General features: G+C 41.6%; 1 protein-coding gene across 1 annotated transcript in view; it reads right to left on the bottom strand.

The window, feature by feature from the left end:
* Cap-D2 (CAP-D2 condensin subunit) overlaps positions 1-23872 on the bottom strand; it is a 307837-nt gene that overhangs the window by 5595 nt on the left and 278370 nt on the right. Inside the window, exons 26-28 of the mRNA XM_068368385.1 lie at positions 18023-18157; positions 17230-17480; positions 663-782 (exon numbers count right to left, since the gene is read on the bottom strand). Coding sequence (XP_068224486.1) covers positions 663-782; positions 17230-17480; positions 18023-18157 — 506 coding nt within the window. The remainder of the gene's footprint in view (positions 1-662; positions 783-17229; positions 17481-18022; positions 18158-23872) is intronic.

The following is a 23872-nucleotide window of genomic DNA, read 5'->3' as shown; positions in this document are numbered from 1 at the left end:
ATACGGATTAATGCTTTTCATTTTATCATATGGATTAATGCTTTTCATTCTACAGTATCATACGGATTAATGCTTTTCATTTTACAGTATCATACGGATTAATGCTTTTCATTTTACAGTATCATATGGATTAATGCTTTTCATTTTATCATTCCTAGCAGTACCAGCTGAACTCGGTTGAGTCCCTTGTCAGGCTGGGAGGAACCTAGAGAGGAGAGGTCCCCTTTTCTGTTTCATTTGTTTGATGTCGGCTACCTCCCAAAATTAGGGGAAGTGCCTTGTTATATGTATGTATTTTATCATACTATGGTAGTTTTATTTAACTATCTGACCGTGCTTGCTTTTCATCTTTATTTTTTCTCTCTCTACATTCATTTGCTGTTTGAATTGTAATTATTTTATTTTGCGAAATTGAGAGTAATTTTGATCAGTAATCTGTAACTGTAAGATTGTTATTAACTTTAGAATTTTTAAAGAGTAAAATATGTTTTTATTTTGTGAATTATAATTAGTAGATTATGCTTTTTTTGCTTACACTTTTCATCCATCGACTAACCACGTTTTCTTAACACTACAGTATTGTTTCCTTTATCTTTAAGGGGACACTAGGGATGAACTCATTTGTATAACAGAGCATTGGTTTTTAGATAATCTTACTGTACCTTTATCAATTTTCTGTGTACGTGGTGGTTCACTTGAAAAATCTTCATCACTCTCCATGCCTCCTTCATCTTCACTGGATGAGTCTGCAACTTGAAGTCTCACTTTCTTCTTCTTGGTAACTGCAATTATCCAAATAAAAATAATTTTCAAATTTATAGACCCCCAAGTAAAGGTCCTACTTATACTAAATTTCTCAGTAAGGGGCTCTTAAAATGTATGAAAAATTTAGAAAACATAAAAGGGAATCTGTAACTTAACCCTTTTACCCCCAAAGGATGTACTGGTACGTTTCACAAAAGCCATCCCTTTACCCCCATGGACGTACCGGTACATCCTTGCAAAAAAATGCTATAAAATTTTTTTTTTTCATATTTTTGATAATTTTTTTTTTTTAGAAAATTCAGGCATTTTCCAAGAGAATGAGACCAACCTGACCTCTCTATGACAAAAATTGAGGCTGTTAGAGCAATTTAAAAAAAATATACTGCAAAATGTGCTGGGAAAAAAATACCCCCCTGGGGGTTAAGGGTTGGAAATTTCCAAAGAGCCTGGGGGTAAAAGGGTTAATGTGTAACCTCTATTCTTCAAACTTTCTATCTATGAAATACAATACTTCTGAAACACCATTCAAGAATCATTCATTCAAACTACTGGTGGAACACTATCATTAGCCAATGGGATTTACACAACGCAAGATTGTGAAAAATGAGAGAGTGACAATGACCTGAAAGGCCAACTTATCACTCCTTTGCTGTCAGATGGATACAATGAAGGAATGTAGTATGTACACATATGGTGATGTTAAATTGGAGATTTTAAGCTATAAAAGAAAAGTGGTCCTATAAAATTCACATGCATTGCTGCATAAATTATTATACTAGCAATAAATCCAAGTATTTTTCATATAAGAGGGGAACAGGAACTTTGTAGTAACTATACAGTACTTCAATTCATATAGCTTCACAGTCGTAGCTCTACTAACTCTGAGAGAATTTCCTATGCAACATGTTTGAGAATATTTCACCCTTGAAAGAGGAATGATGCTACACTTCAAATACACCCAAATGACTATTGCTATGGAATTTACTTTCCAAGAGTTGTGGACAGCATGATGATATACAGCATAAATATGTATGTGCCCATAAAACCAAGGAACACGTGATGATCAGAAGCAATCAACCAAAAGGAAAATTATATTGAGTGAATCCTGAATAGTTTCAGATATCATGAGACAAAACTAGTCAAGATTCACTTTCATTTTCCTTGTGGATTATTGTATATGTTGTCATGGGTAGATGCAATATTATTGAAGGAATATGTTATTAAAATAGAGAAACTTAATTATTCCCAAAGTGTGAGCAGCGAGATGAAATTTGACTACAGAGGCTCAACGAAGAGTGCCTGCAAAAATAAAGGAACTGTCTTGTTTGGACCAAGATGTCATCGCCTTAATCAGTGGAGTCAGCCTATTTTGAGAAACCAAGCCTCAAGGGATATCCCTGTTTATGAAAAATATCATCACGGGTGGACACGTGCCGCGCTTTTGTTATGACTAACACGAGGTTTAGATTGCATCAGAAATTTGTTCTAGAAGCTTCCATGGCAGGATCAAAGTGTGCTTTTGGAAGAAACCAATCATGAAAAAGAAAGCCTTGTATGGAAACGACAACTGCCCATTGTAATTAGTTCCACCCATACATGTGTATATAAACTTAAAAGAGGTTATCCAGAGTGGATAGGACAGGACATATGACAAGAGAGGGGCGCTATGTCCGAAGAAGATGGGATCCACATCCTGACGAAATAAGCAAAGAAGACCAGAAGTCTGATAGAGCTAGTTTCCAACCTTCTCTCCAAAATCCTGTTATGGCTGAGAAGAAGAGATGAATTGAAGCGCCCAACCCTCAATGCTTGTGACGAGACATAACGCTGCTTACAGATTGGCCTCAGTTCTACACTATCGTTGAATTCTTGGAGAAGACTTCTGATGACCCATCTTGATGGAACCCTTTTTATGACGTCTTTGAATCCTTAGTCAATGTGCCAGTCTCACCTGAACTTCAGCCACCCTTCTACTACGTTCCCAAGCCTGAAGCCTCCGTACCAGTATCATCTCAGCAGCTGCAGAAAACTATTTAAGATTCCTCAAGTATTTCTACCTTACTGACTGCTCCCCTTCTCTATTAATGTTTTTATTTGTTTGATTTTTCAGTTAAAGTAACTGAAGAAGTAACATTGGTTTTCTTTATAATTTTGTGAATAAACTTTTTTTTTTTGCAAGTTTCTTTTTATATTCATTTCCCATATTTCATTTAGTTGTCAGAAACATTTAGTTTAAACATTAAAAGAAGCTGTAATGAGTATAAGATTGTAACATATATATGTATGTAAATTATATAAACCGTATTTCCTGTCATAAGATGCTACAAGTGGTAAGACGCACCCTTAAATTAGCAACAGTTTTTGGAGAAAGAGAAATTGAGAATTTTACAAGCCATCTTAGCAGTAATTCCTAGTAAGCAACTCTGGTGTGATTTTTATCTGGGAAAATAAATTTCCATATTTTGGGTGTATTATGGAATGTTTGAGTTAATATTAATTAGCTGCCTATCGGTTATCCCAATTTTATTACGCATTCATATAAGAAATCGCTAAACCAGTCGCAGTTGCCTCCACAGCTACACGTTTAGTGTTTGGCATTTCAAGTGTTGTTTACATAAAAGCAGTTTAGCCAAATGTTCTTATTCAAAGTTTAGTAAAGAAGTAAAATTCCAGTAATATTTCCCATATTCCTCTGATAGCCAATACTGTACATTTTCACGCAAAATTAATTATTGATCAAAATAGTCTCTAGAAATTCCTTTTAGTGGAATACTTTAGCTACTGTATGTGTGACTCTATACCTATTGCAATCGAAGGTGATCATTAAGTGGCAGCCTTCCTCAAAATGCTTAGTGGAGGATTCTTTATCTTTCAATCACTTTCCTTTACAAGTCTTAAAATAAGCACACCATAAGTTAAACTGGAGATAACACGGGGAGGGGGGGGGGGAGACTTTGCTTTTAAGACCTTGGCTTCTTTTAAGTAGCCTGTAACTGTTTACTTATTTTCATTCCGAGAGTATGAATTTGCTTCCGATCTGTTCTTTGCCGAACCTTTTTTATCAGTCAGTCACTGATCTCACGTTCCGTCTTTTTTCTACTTGAAACACCAGAGATTCCAATAGATTTTCTTTCTCACTTGCTTCCTTGCTTAGTCTGCGTACTTTTGCTGCTTCAAATGCTCTTTGGATTGCCTTCGAAACATCAATTATAGGACCACTTTGCTGATTTTTAAAATGCAATATTTCAGAACATTACTGCATAGACTATTGCCTTGGTCTTGGGTGGCAAGTGAAGACGTTTTTGCGAGTCACTTGGGCTTTCCATTGTTAACACAGCTGGTGATTGATAGTAAGTGGCCTCTAATGATATTGACTGCGGCAGCCTTTTAAATCCCATACAACACTTACAATCTGCTCTGGCAGCCCTGGGCAAAAAATTGCCTTATCTACATTTTCAGTAGTGAAACTTGGGTTTTAACTAATAACAGATGAAATAAGATACTGTATATTCAAAATATCTTTTGAAAGCTAAACCCATTTAAAAAACAAAACATTACAATGGACATAAAACTGGCAACGTATGATATTGGTACCGAGCACAAGCAAGGCCTGAAATATGTAGGTCGATTGGTATGGAGACAGACAAGAAATTAGTTTGTTTGTGAGGAAACCGATCCGATCAGGCCCTCAGGGTACCCTTGCCTTATCTACATTTTCAGTAATGAAACTTGTTTCAACTAATAACGGATGAAATGAGATATATTCAATATATCTTTTGAAGGCTATACCCATTTAAAAAACAAAACATATTACAATGGACATAAAATTGGCAACGTATGATATTGGTACCAAGCACAACCAAGGCCTGAAATATGTAGTTCGATTGGTATGGAGACAGACAAGAAATTAGTTTGTGAGGAAACCGATCCGATCAGGCTCTCGGGCTAACTGAACATCTGTCCGTCACGCATATACACTTACTTGTCAATGCGCACACTGTATTTTATTCTTTAACTGATAACCCTCAATTTATATAAATAACTCCAGGTTTGTATTAGTTAGGGAAAAATACAAATTATCTTCGAATTTGTCATTTGTTCCCATACTAAAAAACCTTCCGTTATTTATGTGGATGACTCACTTTTAGGTAGGTGGAAGTCCTAGATCTGGCATAGACATTGACCTGGTTTTACCTAGTGCAGTATATGACTGTGGTCTAGGGAAAGCTTTGACACCTCGCTGAAATATACAAAGTGAGTATATTCATGGCCTGTGCAATTTAGTAAAATAGAGGTTGTTATTTGTATCTAACATCTGAGTTTTAAATAGGAAAGAAAAACAAGAAGTATCCCATTGCTCCCTCGCAGAAGCAATGGGGGAAGTGGACTGTATAAATGACTCCTAGTATAAGGGAAGTGATAATTACCAGCAGAGGTTGAAGCTAGCTTGCAGAGGGGCCCATAGCACTGTACCCCCAGAGAGATGAAGAAGAAGGAAAGCAAGACATTCTTCTCATTCATCCTGGTCTTAACCTGGGTAACCAATGCCCTCAACCAACTGCTACTTGTCCATCAAGGAGCTTGAGGTATCTTAAACCACTTGTTGGGCAGCACCACAAGACCGATAGTAAACGTATTGAGCCTCCTGGGCTGTGAATGTGGTTTGTCTTTTCCACACACCCGCTTGGAGAACCTGCAAAATGGAAAAGTTGCGTTTGAACACCAGGGAAGTACTGATTCCCGACGTCATGGAATCTAGGTCGACGAGCCTGAGGAGGATCCGGAGCCAAGGCTCTTTCGATCACTTAGCAAATTCAGGAGGAAACTGTGTTTTTTGTGAGCCTCCTCTTTACTCTCCATGAACTAACAAACAGCTATGTTAGTCTGGGCCGTGTTGCTGCAGTGCGTTTAAGATAGTATCTCAAACTCCTCACTGGGAAAAGTAACAACTGATCTGGGTCGTTGGTTACAGAACGAAGACTCTCAATCTGAAAGGGCCAGAATCTTAAGGTCCAGCACCCGCGGATTTTGAGTCTTCGCAATAAACTCAGGGACGAAGCTGAGCGTCACTTTCCCCTCTCCATCCCCTTGAATGGGCGATGTGATATGAGAGGCCATGAAGTTCACTGACTCACTTTGCCAAGGCTAAAGCGAGCAGGAACGCCGTCTTCAAAGTGAGATTTCGATCAGTTGCATGGCATAATGATTCGTAGGGAAGTCCTTTTAGTGACCTCGAGACAAGAACCACGTTCCAAGGAGGAGGCCTGATCTCTGACTGGGGGCAAGTGATCTCATAACTCCGTATGAGTAAAGAAAGCTCCAACAAAGAGGAAATGTCAACTCCTTTCAGTTTGAAGGCAGGCTCAAGGCTGAGCGATAGCCTTTCACCGCCGATACTTAAAGGAGCTTTTCCTCCCGAAGGTATACAAGAAATTCCGCTATTACTGGAATGGTGGCATCGAGTGGAGAGATACCAAACACAGAAATCTCTCCACTTAGCCTGTTAGACCAAGGCTGAGGACCTACGCAAGGGTCCAGACATTCGCTCCACAACTTGTCTTGAAAAGCCCCTCTGAGAGGAGACGCTGGATAGTCGCTATGCATGAAGTCGAAGTGACTGCACAGTCTTGTGGAAGATGTTTACATGTGGCTCTCTGAGTAGAACTGGAAGTTGCAGAAGGTCCGAAAACCACTCTGCGTGATGCCATAGTGGAGCTACAAGGGTCATCAATATATCTTTAGACGCTCTTGTTTTGTTGAGCAGTCTTCTCATCAGTCAAAATGGGGGAAAGCCATACACGTCGATGTTGTCCCACCGTTGTTGGAATGCATCTTGCCAGAGCTTGAGGGTCCGGGACTGGAGAACAGTAAAGTGGAAGCTTGCTGTTCAGAGATGTTGCGAACAGGTCTACAGTCAGAGAACCCCACAAAGTCAGGAATTTGTTGCCTATCTGACGATTCAAAGACCATTCAGAGCCTACTATCCGAGTCACTTAGCTCAGATTGTCCTCGAGCACATTCCTCTTGCCGGGAAAGAAGCGAGCTGGTAGAACCACTGAATGTTCTGACCATCTGAAGATCTTTACTGCAAGATGGCATAGAGGCTGCGAAAAGGTACCGCCCTGTTTGTTAATATAAGCCGCTACTGTGGTGTTGTCGCTCATCAACACCACAGAGTGACCTGCCAGCAACTGTAGGAACTGAAGAAGAGCCAGGTAGGCTGCTCTCATCTCTAGAAGATTTATGTGCTGGTACCTCTCTGATTCTGACCAAAGGCCAGAGATCATATTGTGGAGCAGGTGATCCCACCACCCTTCTTTTGATGAATCTGTGAAGAGCATCAAATTCAGAGGGGGAACAAGAAGATTCTGGCCTCGCTGAAGGTTTTCGTCTACCATCCACCAACTCAAATACGTCGCCTGATCCTGAGTTATGGGAACTCGGGTGTCCCGTGGGTCGGAGTGTTGGTTCCACACGGACTTCAGCTGCCACTGCAGGGATCTTATCCTGAGGTGGCCGTTTGGAACAAGATGGATTAGAGAGGCTACATGGCCTAACAGACTTGACCAACAAGAGGCTGGAAGAACTTTTTTTCTGAAGAAGGGAGCAGCCACTTCCTTCAGCCTGTGTACTCTTTCGTCTGATGGGAAGACTTTCTGTAGAAGGGTGTCTATGATCATTTTGAGGTATAATAGTCTCTGTGAAGGTTGCAGTGATGACTTCTCAAGATTTATCGGGACCCCCAGATCCTGACAAAACTCGAGAAGCATATCTCTGTGACGAAGAAGGGTTGTCTCCGAGTCTGCCAGGATCAGCCAGTAGTCCAGATATTTGAGAAGATGGATGCCGTTCCTGTGAGCCCAAGATGACACTAGGGCGAACACTCTGGTAAAAACCTGAAGGTCTGTCGCAAGACCGAAGCATAGAACCTTTAACTGGTATGTCTTTCCTTCGTGAATGAACCTTAAATACTTCCTTGATGACAGATGCATTGGGATATGGAAGTAAGCGTCCTCCAGATCCAGTGTGCAAATGAAGTCCCTTGGATGGACTGCTTGAATTACCGTGTCTGCTGTCTCCATTCTGAACTGAGTGTTGGACAAAGTTGTTCATAGGGGAGAGATCGTGTACGCCTACCTCTACCTCTAGAAGAGGAACGTCTACACCTTGATCTCGAACGAGCGGTTCATTATCGTAATGTTCGTGAATGCGAGCGTTTAGCTCTCGTTCGAGAATAGCGTGAATGTCGCGAGTGCCTATCTCATGAACGTGAGCGTCGGCTTCACAAACGAGAACGTCGTTCTCCTGAACGATAGCCTCGCGAACGCCGCCCTCGTGATTGTGAGCGTTATCCTTGCGAGCACGAGTACCGTCTTCGTGATCTAAATAAGACAATCTAGAACGTGAGTGTCTGGACCTAGATCTAGACCTTGCTTGCGATCATGAAGAACGTGATTGCTCATTCTCGTGAAGAGGAACGCCTCCTAGGGGAGCGTTGAGACCTATGGTCTCTACAGCGCAAAGCTCTGGAGTGTGAGCATCTTCTAGGTGAAGAACGCTCTGATTGCAATGACCTACGATCATTACGATCTTCCGATCGTCGCGAACGACGATCAGGGGAAGAAGCTCCATAAGGGCGATGCTTGTCCCTTAACGCTGCTGATGGAAGGCTCGCTGATCATCACCTGCGACCTGAGGGTTCCTTTGGGAACAAACAGAGGGTTGAGGATTAAGAGACAATGAGGTCACAGGATGGAGAGAGGGTTCGTCGCCAGCAGGAGGTTGTTGAAGAGGTGAACACGCGTGGAAGGACCACGGGAAGGCAGTGGATGGACCTCGCACAACTCCAAAGCCTGAGATGTCGACGGATCCGGAGAAGGTTCCGTCGTGGCACCAAGCTGAAGAAGGCGCTGCAGCTCCTCCTTCGAAGGGGGTCACGAAATCCCCAAGGACGACCACACCTGAAACAAATCTGCAAGAGTAAAAGGCTCGCCAGCGGCTGGAGGAGACGGTGCTTTTCTAGGGGAAGCAACAACCCCACCAGTGCTCGCTCGTCCCTTGTGAGAGTGCGCGAGAAGGAGCTCTTGGGAGAGATTTGGGAGTGCGAGAAGAAGAACGAATCCTGCTGGCCCTTGAGGGAGAACGATCGCGCTTAGATTTCTTCCTGCGCCTTCCAAACCTCTCCCATTGTGAGGCAGACCACTCCCTGCACTCTGCGAAGGGCAAGCCCTGCTCTCAACGATGCCCTTGACATGTAGGACAGAGAGAGTGTGGGTTGGTCTCCAACGATGACACGGCTCCCTCTCACACTGGACACATTCGCATGATGAAGGCAATCGCAGAAGGACAAGCATACCTGAAAAGAGAAAGCTAAAATCAAAAGGTCCAACGAGTCAGGAGAAGAGCGGACACGTACGATTTCTACTGAGCCAAAAGAAAAAGAGTGAGAGTGAGAGTGAGAGTGTGAGTGTGAGTGTGTGTTCAGTACAATTACACTTCTTAAATGAATAAAAAAACTTGAAAGAGTTCAGGGCCTCCAATCATTTGCTGAATTCTTACCCACAGAAGGGAGGGATTCGAATGGAATACCCGTGGATAAGGAGAGTTGACTCTTAACCCTTTTACCTCCAGGCTCCCTCTTAATGAGAGAATGCCTTGATGAAGTCATTGAGCTTCAGCACGGCATTTCATTCCCGTGCTGAATCTTGGTGACGGGCAAGAGGGCTCTCGAACTTGGGGAAATTGCTCCCCCAGTTCGAATCTAAATTTCTCTCTTTCATCTTTTTCTTCCTCTTTATATGGCTTCAACCTTCTCCTAATATTATAAACTTTCCTTCATGTTGCTGTCCCAACCCTATGAGTAAAATTTCCCATATGTATGTGTATATATTTACATATATATGTGTGTTTATTATTTTTTTTTTCTCTCTTTTTTTATGGCATGGATGTTTCTGCATCTGTTATTGCCACTTGGGCGGATGTTTATACATCCGGTATTGCTGCCTGCTTTGATGAATGGGAAAGGTGTCACGGTTGGGAGGTGTTTGTGCTCAAAGCTATATGTGAGAGTATTGGATAATCTCAGCCATCCCGAAGATGGTTTGGACCTTTTTGGCGGAACTATTCTCAAGTGTTGGGTCTTCGGAATCCAGGGGGATCCAACGCTTGGGTAGGACTCTCGGCTTTTGGCCGGAAGCCCGTCATTACAGATATGGGGAGGATGATTCCATAGTTTCTTGGTCTCAGTCCTAACAGGCGGGTTCAGCTTACACCTGTGCCTCTATATCTGTTTTGATGCTATCTTTCGAGTAGGGTATGGAGTGGACCATCTGGGAAGTATACTCTCACTGTGCCGGTAGTGGAGAGTGTAAATTTCCTTCCCAACATGTGATGCCTTAATGTTCTCAAGCAGGTAAATCAAACTTCAAAAAATCACTCTTCTCTCTTCTTTTTTATGATGGATTCTTGTGAAAATGACCCCACCTCCCCTGGATATGCTGACTCGCCCCCGGCACTGTTGACGACCTCTGGCAATTCATTTAAAGAAAACTCCGTTGACGACGTAGGAACTAAAAAGGACTATTCTTTAAACACTCGGAAAAAGGGTAATTTGGGCAACACGGGAAAATTGAATGTCCTGCACATTACCCAAATCCCATTAGAAACTAATTATGATATGCTACATAAAATATTTGAGTGTTATGGATTAATAAAAGAAATTAGAATGAAACTTCAAGATGATAATTGGGAATCTTGGTTATCATTTAATTGTCATGAGGAAGCATTTAATGCAAGCCGTAATATTGTTGATATTAAAGTAGGTAATATGAGTGTTAAGGGTGCTCTGTGTGATGGGACACCTAAAGATCTGGATGTCTACAGACCAGCAGACTGGGCTGATAAAGATATAGAGGCAGATATGCCATCCCAAAGAAAGCCAAAACCACCAATGTGGCTTCTTGCTCAATCTGTAGGAGGTACGGAAAATTATTTCAAGGTCTGCAAATTTCTTCAGAGGAAGGTAGGTACGATTGCACCTGGAGATATATCTCGATTCGGTAAGAAAAGTTACCTGATAAAGGCCAAGTCATATACACAATCTGTTATACTGTCCAATTTGAAGACAGTAAATGATGATATAAAATTGGACATCAAACCCCATCTAAACTTTAGCTATGGAAGGGGAGTGGTTTTTAATAGGGATCTGTATGAATTTACTGAAGAAGAGATATTGACTATGTGTCCTCTATCAGTGTGGAAAGTACATAAAGTACCTGGAACATCAATGATTGTTCTTACTTTCCAGGATGCCGATGTACCTTCCCACAAAGACATAGAAAATGAAAGGATCAGAGTTCAACCTTTCAAGCAAAAGCCACTGCAATGTTATAATTGCTTTAAATTTGGACATCCTTCCAAAGTTTGCAATAGTGAAAGAATTTGTAATACTTGCTCCAATATTTACCATGGGGAATGTACATTTGAGGCAAGGTGCTTAAACTGCAACTCTAACCATAAATCTAATGATAGGAGCTGCCAGTTTTATAAGTTAGAAGAGGCTGTCCTCAATAAATCAATTATTGAACATGTAAGCGTGGGGCATGCCAAGAGATTATTAAATAAATCTAACACTTATGCAAAGACATTAAAAACAGGAGAAAAAGTTCCTCGGGAATCATCTCGCCCACCTACTACTGTAGGTAGTTCTTGAAAAAGGAATTCACCATCTATTGATAAAGTGCTGCATAAGACAAGAATATCTCCTCCTAAAGATTTATCATTGAGTATCAACCAAAAGACATTGCCCACCACTATCAAACCTTTGTCCCCCATTACAAAGGATAGTACTAACCTCTCCCAGGCCATATCCTTGCCTGATTTAATGGAGATTCCACCTGACACCAAGTTATCAGGTGTACCTGTAGTGGGGAAGGTACAAAAACCTGGTAACTCACAACCTACTAATCGTAAAAGAGAGAGACCTCCATCTCTCTCACCCCCTTCCATAAGAAATACTAGAATTATGACATCAAATAAATATGATGTTTTGTCTGTTGATGTTGCCGATCAACCAGAAGATAATTTAAATAAATCAGAAATTCAAGTTGAGGTCCACCATCCCCCTCAACAAATAGATAAAAAAGATACAAAGAAAAACACCAACGTAAAACCCAACATAACAAGACCACCTCTGAAGAAACCTACAGGTAATAATGTTAGATTAAAAACTGCTAATGGGAAGACCTCATCCAAGATGTCTTCCAGAAATAATCCATAGTTTTCTCCTCCATTTTGCAATGGAACTGTCAGGGTTTGAGGGCGAAATATGAAGAACTTAAGCTCCTAATTCATGAACATTCCCCCATAATTGTATGTCTACAGGAAAGTATGCTTGATTCTAACACTCCTAGTCCTCGAGAGTATGTTAGCTATAGAACATCATATAATCAACAAGCAGGGAGCCATGGCGGAAGTCTCATGTACATTCGTCGAGATGTTCCCCAAATACCCATGTCTATACGTACAACCCTGCAGGCAGTTGTTGTTCAAATTGATATAGGGAGAAAATATACAATATGCTCTCTGTACTTACCTCCAAATGATAATATTTTATATGATGATTTAGTAGAGGTCATTCAACAACTCCCTCAACCTTTTCTCTTACTGGGAGATATGAATGGTAGACATCCTTTATGGGGTGATATTTTAGCAAACACAAGGGGCAATATTATCTCATCAATTGTGGAGAATGAGGATGTGGGACTCCTTAATACAGGAGAGCCCACACACTTCCATGTTCAGACAGGTACTCTGTCATGCATTGACCTTTCAATTGCAAGCTCTAACTGCCTTCTTGATTTTGATTGGAGGACATTAGATGATTGGCATACTAGTGATCATGCACCAATCATTATAAACACCAACAAGGGTCCGCCTTTGCAAAGATCGCCACGTTGGAATCTAGACAAGGCAGACTGGGTTAAATTTTCCGAGCTAAGTGAAATCGAAGGGAGAGCAGAACAGTTTGAAAGTGTTGATGATGCCATAGACCTACTGAATGGAACTCTTCATACAGCAGGAGTCAATTCAATTCCCAAAACAACAGGGTTATTCAAACGACGACCAGTCCCGTGGTGGTCTTCAGAACTAACTGCACTCCACAGAGCCACAAGAAGATCTCTAACACGATTGCGTAGACGCAGAACTGATGAGAATTTAACTATGTACAAGAAATGTAGAGCACAGTTCCGTCGTGCCATGAAAGAAGCAAGACGCCAGTCATGGATGTCTTTTGTTTCCTCCATTAACAGTAGAACACCACCATCTTCTGTGTGGAGGAAAGTAAAAAAGATAGCTGGCAAATTCACCCCCAACCCACCACCAGTGTTGAAGGTGAATGGCCAGTATGTAACTGAAGCAAATGAAGTTAGCAATGCCCTGGCTAATCATTTTTCAAATGTATCCAGCAAGTGTGAAGGAGCCCCTGGTCACCAGTATAGGAGCACTGAAGAAAAGAAAATTTTAAATTTTGCAACAAGAAGGGAAGAGTCGTATAATTCTCCTTTCACTGAAAGAGAATTTGATTCCGCACTTGCTCATTGCAACGATACAGCCCCTGGACCCGATGGAATTCCATATGCAATGATTAAACATGTACATTTTAATACAAAGCTATTTATTTTAAGCATTATTAATAGAATATGGCATGATCATAGTTACCCAAGTGTTTGGGAACTAGCCATTATTTTAGCCTTTTTAAAACCCGGTAAAGACAAGTTTTTAGCAGCAAACTATCGTCCTATTGCATTGACATCTTGTTTATGTAAAATCATGGAGAAGATGGTCAATGCAAGGCTGATATGGTACCTTGAAAAGAAAGGTATTTTATCACCGATTCAATGTGGATTCCGAAAAATGCACTCAACGACTGATGTGTTGATACGACTTGAGTCTTCTATTTGTGAAGCCTTTGCTTCCAAACACCACCATGTTACAGTATTTTTTGACCTTGAAAAGGCATATGATACCACATGGAGATATGGTATTCTTAAAACCATTCATGAATTGGGATTGAGAGGAGAGCTGCCACTATTTATTCAGACATTTCTTTCACGTAGAGTTTTTCGAGTGAGAGTTGGGGAAACTCTATCAGAGAGTAAGTGCCAGGAAGAAGGAGTTCCTCAGGGTAGTGTGCTGAGTGTAACCCTTTTTGCACTAGCAATTAATGGGATATCCTCAGCCATTCCCCAGGATGTTCTCTCAACATTATTTGTGGATGATCTCTCAATATCATTTGCTGGCACTAGAATGGCAATGGTTGAGAGAAAAATCCAACTCTCTATTGATAAAATTATCCAGTGGGCTGACATGAATGGATTTAAGTTCTCGACAAGTAAAACTACCATTGTCCATTTTTGTCGTATCCGGGGAGTACATCCAGACCCGGATATATACATTAAAGGTCAACGGATACCATGTGTATCAGAAACCAAATTTTTAGGTTTGATATTTGACTGTAAACTTACATGGGTTTCTCACCTAAAAGCGCTAAAAGCTAAATGTGTTGAAGCTCTGAATATCTTAAAAGTATTGTCCCATACATCATGGGGGGCAGACCGCAATACTATTTTAAAATTATACAAGGCCTTGATTTTTTCCAAAATTAGTTATGGTTGTGAGGTATATTCTTCAGCCACCCCAAGCCGGTTAAAAATATTAGATTCGATACATCATGCAGGTATTAGATTGTCTACTGGAGCTTTTAAAACCTCGCCTATCCCAAGTCTCCTTGTTGATGCTGGAGAGTTACCTCTAGACCTTTACCGAATGTCTTCCATTCTTCGGTATTGGTTTAGATTGCAAAGACTCCCTAACTCTCTAGCCTTTCAGACTGCAAGCCTTGTAAGACACGCATCATACTTTGAGTTGCACCCAAAATCTCCTCAACCTTATGGCTTTCGGGTGAAACGATTATTAAATAGTCTGGATATAATTAGAAATAAGGTACTTCCATTCAAGGTATCATCAACGCCTCCATGGAAGTTACCAGAGATATCTTTTTGTAAATATTTTATTGGAGATAAGAAGAATATGTCAGACATAGAAGCCAGGTCTCTTTTTAATGAACATGTTAAAGAACATAGAGGATCAACTTTTATCTATACTGATGGCTCCAAATCTGATGCTGGCGTTGGATTTGGAGTACATAGCAATGGTTTTAATTGTAGAGGTGCACTTCCTCTGACCGCTTCCATATTTACTGCCGAACTGTATGGCATATTAACCGCTATTGAGAAAATAGCGTTGGAGAAGGAGGGTAATTTTACAATTTTTAGTGATGCAAGGAGTGTCCTTCAAGCTATGGAAGTTTTTAATTCTAATAACCCTCTAGTTTTAAAGATTTTAGAATGGCTTTTCATCATTGGACGGAGAGGTATAACAGTTCAATTTTGTTGGGTTCCAGCACATGTAGGTGTGTCCGGGAATGAGAAGGCAGATTCACTAGCTAAGGAGGCTGCATCCGAGTTGCTGCCAAGAAGGTATCCCATTCCCTGTAATGATTTCTTACCTGACATCAAGAAATTGGTTTGCAATAAATGGCAACAGCAATGGGATAGTCAAGATGGCAATAAAATGAGGGAAGTAACAAATGACATATCTCCTTGGAGGTATAATATGATGCCCCGAAAATGGGAGACGTCTCTTTGTCGTCTCCGTATTGGTCACACTCGGTTGACACATGAGTTTCTGCTGAAGGGCCAACACCAACCGTATTGTGACAACTGTTTAGTACCTCTAACAGTAAGGCATTTGTTGACCGAATGCCCCAATTACAACATCTTGCGGAATAGATATTTGTTTGAGGCTCGAGGTGAGGGTGGCAGGTTCATCCTTGCCAAGATTCTTGGAAATGATGTGTCCTACCATGCAAGTGGCATTTTTAGATTTCTTTCAGAAGCAGGTCTTCTGAAAAATATTTAACTTTTATGACATTCAATATTTATGATTTTAATTGAATACTCTTTAATTTTTTATTTTATTTAATTTTTTAAGTTGGTATACATAAATTAAATGTTACCGGCGTCAATGACCTTAGATGTCAGGATGCCTGAAAACTTTAAATCATTCATTTACCCCCAGGCTCTTTGGAAATTTCCAACCCTTAACCCCCAAGGGGTTATTTTTTTCCCAGCACATTTTGCAGTATATTTTTTTTAAATTGATCTAACAGCCTTAATTTTTGTCATAGAGAGGTCAGGTTGGTCTCATTCTCTTGGAAAATGCCTGAATTTTTTCAAAAAATTATCAAAAATATGAAAAAATAAAATTTATAGCATTTTTTTGCAAGGACGTACCGGTACGTCCATGGGGGTAAAGGGATGGGTTTTGTGAAACGTACCAGTACGTCCTTTGGGGGTAAAAGGGTTAATAGTTATGCATAATTGTAGCATAATAGAAAAGCTATAAAGAATAAAAAAAATAGGCATGTTTACGTTTGTGTGTAAAATCATCATCACAGATATAAAACGAACTCAGCACTATGTAATACTAATTAATCAACTAGACCCGTATACTCACACCATTTGGTGTTGTTTCAGAGTCAATTAGAGTAAAGAGAGAGAAGTGAAATTATGTACCTGCATCACATACTGTATAGCATAAAAGATCAACAGATGAACATTCCCACAATACATTTTCTATAAAACAATTACATCATCTGATTTATATTAATATTCCTTCCACTTTTTAGATCACTATAGTATTCTTAAGAAACAAAGGAAGTGAATAATTAGCTATTCAGAAGTAAAGTGAGAGGTGTAACAACTACATAGTAACAGGTGACCTATAGCAAATCAATAATCTGGCATTGGTTAGGCTTTGGAACTAAAAAGGCCAGAAAATCAATGGTGTACCTCTAATTATCTGCAAAATGCGGCAGAAGTGACACAAAGAATGTTCTACTGATAATCTGGAAGCTCATATTCTAGTTATCCCTTTTACCCCTAGGCTCTTTGGAAATTTCCAACACTTAACCCCCAGGGGATTATTTTTTTCCCAGCACATTTTGCAGTATATATTTTTTAAATTGCTCTAAAAGCCTTAATTTTTGTCATAGAGAGGTCACGTTGGTTTCATTCTCTTGGAAAATGTCTGAATTTTCTCAAAAAATTATCAAAAATATGAAAAAAAAAATTTTATAGCATTTTTTTGCAAGGACGTACCGGTACGTCCATGGGGGTAAAGGGATGGCTTTTGTGAAACGTACCAGTACGTCCTTTGGGGCTAAAAGGGTTAGTATCCTAACTTATTTATGTATGTAACTTATTCTTTCCTAAAATAAAACCTCAATATTTTTTGTATTCTACTGTAATAACGAAGGGATGAAAATACAAAAATATTCTCACGGCTACACCAAACAATTCTCAAATCTAATGACTGCAATGATTTTACAATGAAACATACCTGGTTTGTGAGATTGTTTTGCTTTCGATTTTGCATTGGCAGCGTTGCTAAGAGCATTTTCATCTTCGACACCTTTGTCGTGGTTTTCTTGAATCCTTGCCTCGAGTTCATCTATCTGTGCCTTTGCCTCCGGCCGGCTATTCTTACGTGCATTAGCAAGTATACCAAGGAAAAATTCAAACACTTCAGGTTCGTGTAGTTTATCTCCATAAAACGCGAAGCTTTCACTCAGTTTCCTGACGCTCTTTTCACTGGTAAAAATAAAATTTCACAATCAACATAAAATATTTCTGTATCATAAAAATAAAAAATATGAATGGTCATAACTATAATTAAAGCCTTGCATAATGAAAGACATATTTAAACAAAACAGGAAAAAAAAACATGCTCAATTTCAATACTAAGATTATGAAAAACCAAATTCATATTCGAGTCCACTACTTTTACATCACATCTTTCACACGTTAAGAGAGAAGTATTAAATGTCTTTTGACATACTATATATTAGAAAGTCCTTTCCTGTACCCACAACAAAACCAGTTAAAGGACTGGCTTATGCCACGGCATACACAATGATTTTAGAATCTTACAAGTTATCAGTCCAAGTTTAAACACAAAACAGGGAGTTATGGCTCACCTGATAATAAAAAGTTGTACATTCTCCTTTCGCAACTACAGTACTTAGCACCTCATGGGTAGTTTACATCAGACTTTAAACGGTCTGCTATTAATGGTGTTTGCATATACATAGAAAAGAAAAAAATCTTGAAAAAAATTAAACATTAATCCTTACTTGTATTGGAGCAACGACAGGCAATAAGCGACGTCTCTCCACTGCCGTGGGGTTTTAGTGGCCTGGAAACGATGACATAGTTTCTCAGCAAGAGTTTCCAGTTGTTTATCCTTCTGTAGTAGAGCAAATATAGGCCTGAAAGAAAATGTCCAAAATTTTGTCATTCAAAATGATAAAGCAACTTTTATGGTATAGCATATTATGCAGATGTTCAAATGCTAAGAATCCAATATACATTGGTGGTGATACATTTGTTAACCCTTTTACCCCCAAAGGACGTACTGGTACGTTTCACAAAACCCATCCCTTTACCACCATGGACGTACCGGTACGTCCTTGCAAAAAAAAATGCTATAAATTTTTTTTTTCATATTTTTGATAATTTTTTGAAAAAATTCAGGCATTTTCCAAGAGAATGAGATCAACCTGACCTCTCTATGACAAAAATTAAGGCTGTTAGAGCAATTTAAAAAAAATATACTGCAAAATGTGCTTGGAAAAAAATAACCCCCTGGGGGTTAAGGGTTGGAAATTTCCAAAGAGCCTGGGGGTAAAAGCGTTAAGACATAGTAATTATCTGACTGTTAATAATTTCACAACCAAATAAAAGGGATTTTGACGTAGGAAAAATCTATTTCTGGGCGAGGGACCTGTGCCGCCCAGTGAATAAGCTCCATTTAAGCACTTATTCTTAGGTAATTTACTGCTAAATATACCAGAGAAAAAATGTAAAGGAGTGCTAGGTTAACTAGCTCGCTCACCTATTGGTGTCGGTATAAAATTGGGCGTATATTCCAGAGGTCCCGCACTATTTAGATTAATCCACGACAGAGAACCCCAATAGAGGAGAGCCGTTCAACCTCACTCGGTACTACTACAATGCATCCGCTCAGAACCCAACTCCTTAGCACCCAAAGTTTGGGGACTCCAAGGGAGAGGAGCTGGGAGGGTTCACTGGGCGGCACAGGTCCCTCGCCCAGAAATAGATTTTTCCTACGTCAAAATCCCTTTTCTGGGCTCGAACCTGTGCCGCCCAGTGAATCTATACAAGAGAAAAATGTCACCAAACTTGCAAAATAAAGGAAAAAACATAAGCGTAAGAGAAATACAGGATGCTTTAATCAGAGATGAGTACCAAAAAACAATTATAAGGGTATCTTAAATATGAACATAAATCCAATAAGGTAGGTATAATAATGCCGTGAGTGATAATATATACAGATACTCAGGAGCATAAAAATTTACAAATATAATAACAGTATTCAGGTGCGAGACCAACGAATACAATAGGGTATAAATGAGGCAGGTAAGAGGGAGAGATAAAGAGTCAAGGCATTAACCTGTGAGTTACTCGGGAGTAACTACGCTCCCTGCGGCTACTGTAGAAAATTTTAGGGCTTCCAAATGTTTAAGGTAGTGTTTCTTGAACACTGACGGTGATTTCCACCCTGTATACCTGGAAAGGTCTGTAAAATTCATGTGGTGAAAGAAGTTCACCGAGGTGGCAACCGCCCTGATATCATGTGCAAGAGGAAAAGAGTCAGGGTTAGCTTGTTTAATAAAATACAAAATTTGTTGCCTGATCCCTTTAATAGTAATGGTACCGCCTTGTTCTCTAACGAATAGAGGCCCCGAGGAGTTAGAGGAGGTCCGGGATAGATAAGACCTAAGAGTAGTGACAGGGCACAGCGACGGATCTTGCGTGAGGGGAACAATTTTCCAGGAGGTCCATCTGTTTTGAGGGTCTTCATTCTTAGCCAAAAAGAATTTGTTAGGAGAAAGAAGGACCTCTCCTGAAGGCAGAAAGTCAATATGACCCGGGTCTCTCGACAAGGCTGCCAATTCAGAAATTCTTGCCCCGGAAGCCAAGCTCACTAGGAAAAGTGTTTTCCTGAGAAGGGGCATGTAATCACAAGAACTGTTAATGGTATCAGAAGCCAATTTGAGTACGTCATTAAGGAACCAGGTCACCGGGGTAGGACGAGTAACCGGTTTCAGTCTGGCACAAGCTTTCGGAATTGAAGCTAACAAAGAGTCGGTTAAGTCTATGTTAAAACCCACTAGGAAGATCTTTTTCAGAGCCGATTTAATAGTGGTGATAGTATTGGCTGCCAGACCTGATTCTAATAAAGATCTAAAGAAAGTGACTGTAAGGTTCAAGTTCATACAGTTCACGTCTGAGTCTATTAAAAATTTTGCCAACTTTTTAACTGCAGAGTCATACTGACGGATGGTGGAATCCCGTTTATCTGATTCTAGGAACAAGGTGTTTTGAGGATCAATATTGGCACCATGCATAGCCGCAAACTTCATAAAGTCCATAAAGTTAGGGCACTCTGAATGTTTGAGAAAGCGTACACAACGCGTGTTTGTACTATCTGAGACAGAACCGGATTGGGTATCGGGTGAGGGTATAGTCTCAACTCCCGCAGGAGAGGATACCAGTTGCTCTTGGGCCAGTTGGGTGCGACCAAGGCTACTTGTCCCTTGAAGGATCTCAGTTTGTCTAGAACTTTCAGCAAAAGATTCACCGGGGGAAAGAGATAAATCTTTTCCCAGTTGTCCCAATTCTGTGACATGGCGTCTGTGGCGTAAGCCTGAGGGTCTAGATTGGGAGCCACATATACTCTCAATTTGTGGTTGGATTCCGTGGCGAAGAGGTCCACTTGGAGACCGGGAACCTGAGAGAGAATCCACCGAAATGACTTTAGATCGAGTGACCATTCCGATTCTAGAGGGGAGGTCCGGGACAGGGCGTCTGCCACTACATTCCGGACTCCCGCCAGGTGGACAGCTGAAAGATGCCAACGGTTCGAGGCTGCTAGGGAGAATATGGCTATTAGAACATGGTTCAGAGGCCCTGACTTTGACCCGCCTCTGTTGAGGCAGCGGACCACCACTTCGCTGTCGAGGACCAGACGAAGGTGTTGTTTCTTGGGAAGAGCGAGACGTTTCAGGGTTAGAAGAACTGCCATGGCCTCTAGCACATTGATGTGAAAATGGCGGAACAAGGGAGTCCAAAGACCTTGAACTTTCTTGAGCTGAGAATAGCCGCCCCAACCTGATAGGGATGCGTCTGTGTGAATGATTAATTCCGGGGGCGGAAATCGAAGGGGAACTGACTTTGACAGACTGTTTGCTCTTGTCCAAGGAAGAAGTCTTTCCCGTAGAATGGGAGGAAGGCGGACTTTCCTGTCCCGGAGCTTCCGGTTCGCCCTCGAACGCCAGACACGATTGATATCTTTCAATTTTGCCTTCAGAAGAAGATCCGTCACTGAGGCAAACTGAAGGGAACCCAGAATCTTCTCTTGAAGCCGTCTGGAACTTACTTTGTCTTTGAGAAAGCGTTTGGTGTTTCTTGCAATCTCTAACCTCTTGGGTCTGGGAAGACACAGAGTATGAGATATAAGATCCCATTGCAGGCCGAGCCATTGGAACTTCGATTTTGGAAGAAGACGGGACTTCTTGAAGTTGATCTGGAAGCCTAGAGATTGAAGATAATGGATGACTTTGTGAGTGGCTTTTAGGCAATTTTGGGAGGTGTCTGACCAAATGAGCCAGTCGTCCAGATAGGCTACTACTTGAATCCCTTGATTCCTGAGTTCCTGAACAGCGACTTCTGCTAGCTTTGTGAAGATCCTTGGGGCAATGTTGAGCCCGAAAGGCATCACCTTGAAGGAGTAACTTTTGTCCCCTAAGCGAAAGCCTAGGTACGGACGGAAGTGTCTCGCTATCGGGACGTGATAGTAGGCGTCTGTAAGATCGATAGAGGTGGTGACGGCCCCACGGGGAAGTAAGGTCCGCACCTGCGAGACGGTAAGCATTCGAAACTTGTCGCATTGAATGGACAAGTTGAGAAGGGATAGATCTAGAATCACTCTTCTCTTGTCTGAATCCTTCTTCGGAACACTGAACAGCCGACCTTGAAACTTCAGATGTTTCGTTTCTTGTATGGCATTCTTTTGTAAAAGTTCCTGGACAAATTCGACCAGGTCCGGAGTGGAATGTTGACGAAATTTGTTCGGAGGAGGAGGTCCTTGAATCCAACTCCACCCTAGTCCCTTGGAGATGATACTGAACGCCCAGGGACTGAACCTCCATTTGTTGCGGAAGGCATAGAGCCTCCCCCCTACCTGCTGCACCTCAGTATTGGTTTGAGGAGTTGCCTCCACGTCCGCCTCGGAAGTTCTTTCCTCTGCGAAAGGCTCTTCCCCTGCCTTTGTTCTGGTTAGAGCCACGGTGGTAGCCTCTACCTCTACCATAACTCTGGGAAGAGCTATGAGCCTCGTAGGACTGGTTAAAGGCAGGGGAAGTGGCGGAGGCACCAGAAAGCTGGCTCTTAGGTAGCAGAACGGTGACATAGTCATCCGAAGGAGCCCGAGAGGTGGAAGGCTGTGCAGGGGCAACAGAAGATGGAGGAAGAGGCAGCCGGAAGTTGGATGAAGCACTCTGTTGTTGCCTGAACTGGGTGGAGGTATATGGTCTAAGCTTCTTCCTACCCCGGGCTTGATAATTTGCGGGGTCATACTTGCGTTTAGGGGTCAAACCCCAACGGGCTTTAAGGCTCTGATTAACCCTAGTGGCCTCCGCCAAGACTTCCTCTACGAGATCCTCGGGGAAGAGATTTGAACCCCAACAGGAGGACCGGATGAGTTTATTAGGTTCATGCCTAATCGTCGCCTCAGCTAGAACATGCTTGCGACATCTGCGTTTAGCAGTAGCAAAGTCATATAAGTCATAATATAACGACTGTAGCGTAGCCTTGTTGAGAGACTTAAAAATACTCTCCGTATCGTAAGTCAAGGCTATCGACTCCGTGGATGTGGCCAGGTTTAGAGTACGGCCCACACGTAGGCGGGAATCATATTCCTGTTTAATGAGAGATTCCGGGAGACGGGGAAGCTTCTCACTAAACAAGACTGAGGCACAGTCTGCTGCAAGCTTGCCGGAGGTAAAGGTGGTATGGACGTTGTCCCAACACTCAATACCTGAGGGAAGAAGGAGGGAGATTGGATCCACCTCTCGGATGGGAGGCAAGGGCTTCTCCTCCAGAGCATATTGAAAGGCAAGCTCTGCCACCTTATTGACGCATGGAGTCAAGGTGTTCTTGTCCATTAAGAACATCGTAAAGGAGCTTTTATGAGGCGTCAGCATGGTGTTAGTGCAGCCGATGTCATTCAAAAATCTGGCCCAAACAGATTGGGCTTGCTCCTTCGGGAAGATGACCGTCTCTTTGGGGACCTTGTCTAATCGGACTAAAGCTTCCTCGGTAAGTCTGGCATAACCATGAAATGGAAATGCCAGACCCGGAGGAAAGAATTCAAAGTCCTCTAGAGGGCGAGTGCCAAGGCCCTCCAGAGTCAACATTCCGTCTGAGAACGGGGAATGAAGAGCCATCCGCCAGGGGTTGTTCTTGGCAAACGGCGGGAGCTTAGAGGCATCCGGTATGAGAGAGCTTTGGACTCTCTCCGGAGCTCCTTGCTCTAAAGCCCCAATTCTCTGACCGAAGTTAGAGAACATCGTGTCCATCCTCGACTGCATCTCCGAAACCAACTTTTCCTGCATCTCCGACACGATGCGAAGCATAGCTGATTCGGAAAGGCCCGGGCTAGCAGCAGGAGGGGCGGAAGGAACTCCCGGGTCGTGAGACTTAGAGGAGGAACCAGAGGTCTTTGAAGACGGGTTTGTACCAGGTTTAGAGCCATGAGAAGTCTTGTGAGGCTTGCGAGCTTTGGGTAAGGTCCTTGAAGTAGACTTATCCTTAGGGGGAACCGGGTATGAACGTTGAGACGAATCACGGTCCCCAGAAAATCCAAGAAAGGAAGAGCGATCAGAAGAAGAAGAAAGAGC

The sequence above is a fragment of the Palaemon carinicauda genome, unplaced genomic scaffold, assembly GCF_036898095.1.
Source record: "Palaemon carinicauda isolate YSFRI2023 unplaced genomic scaffold, ASM3689809v2 scaffold2, whole genome shotgun sequence".
In the NCBI taxonomy this organism is placed as follows: Eukaryota; Metazoa; Arthropoda; class Malacostraca; order Decapoda; family Palaemonidae; genus Palaemon; species Palaemon carinicauda.
This window is presented reverse-complemented; position numbering and strand designations above follow the sequence as displayed.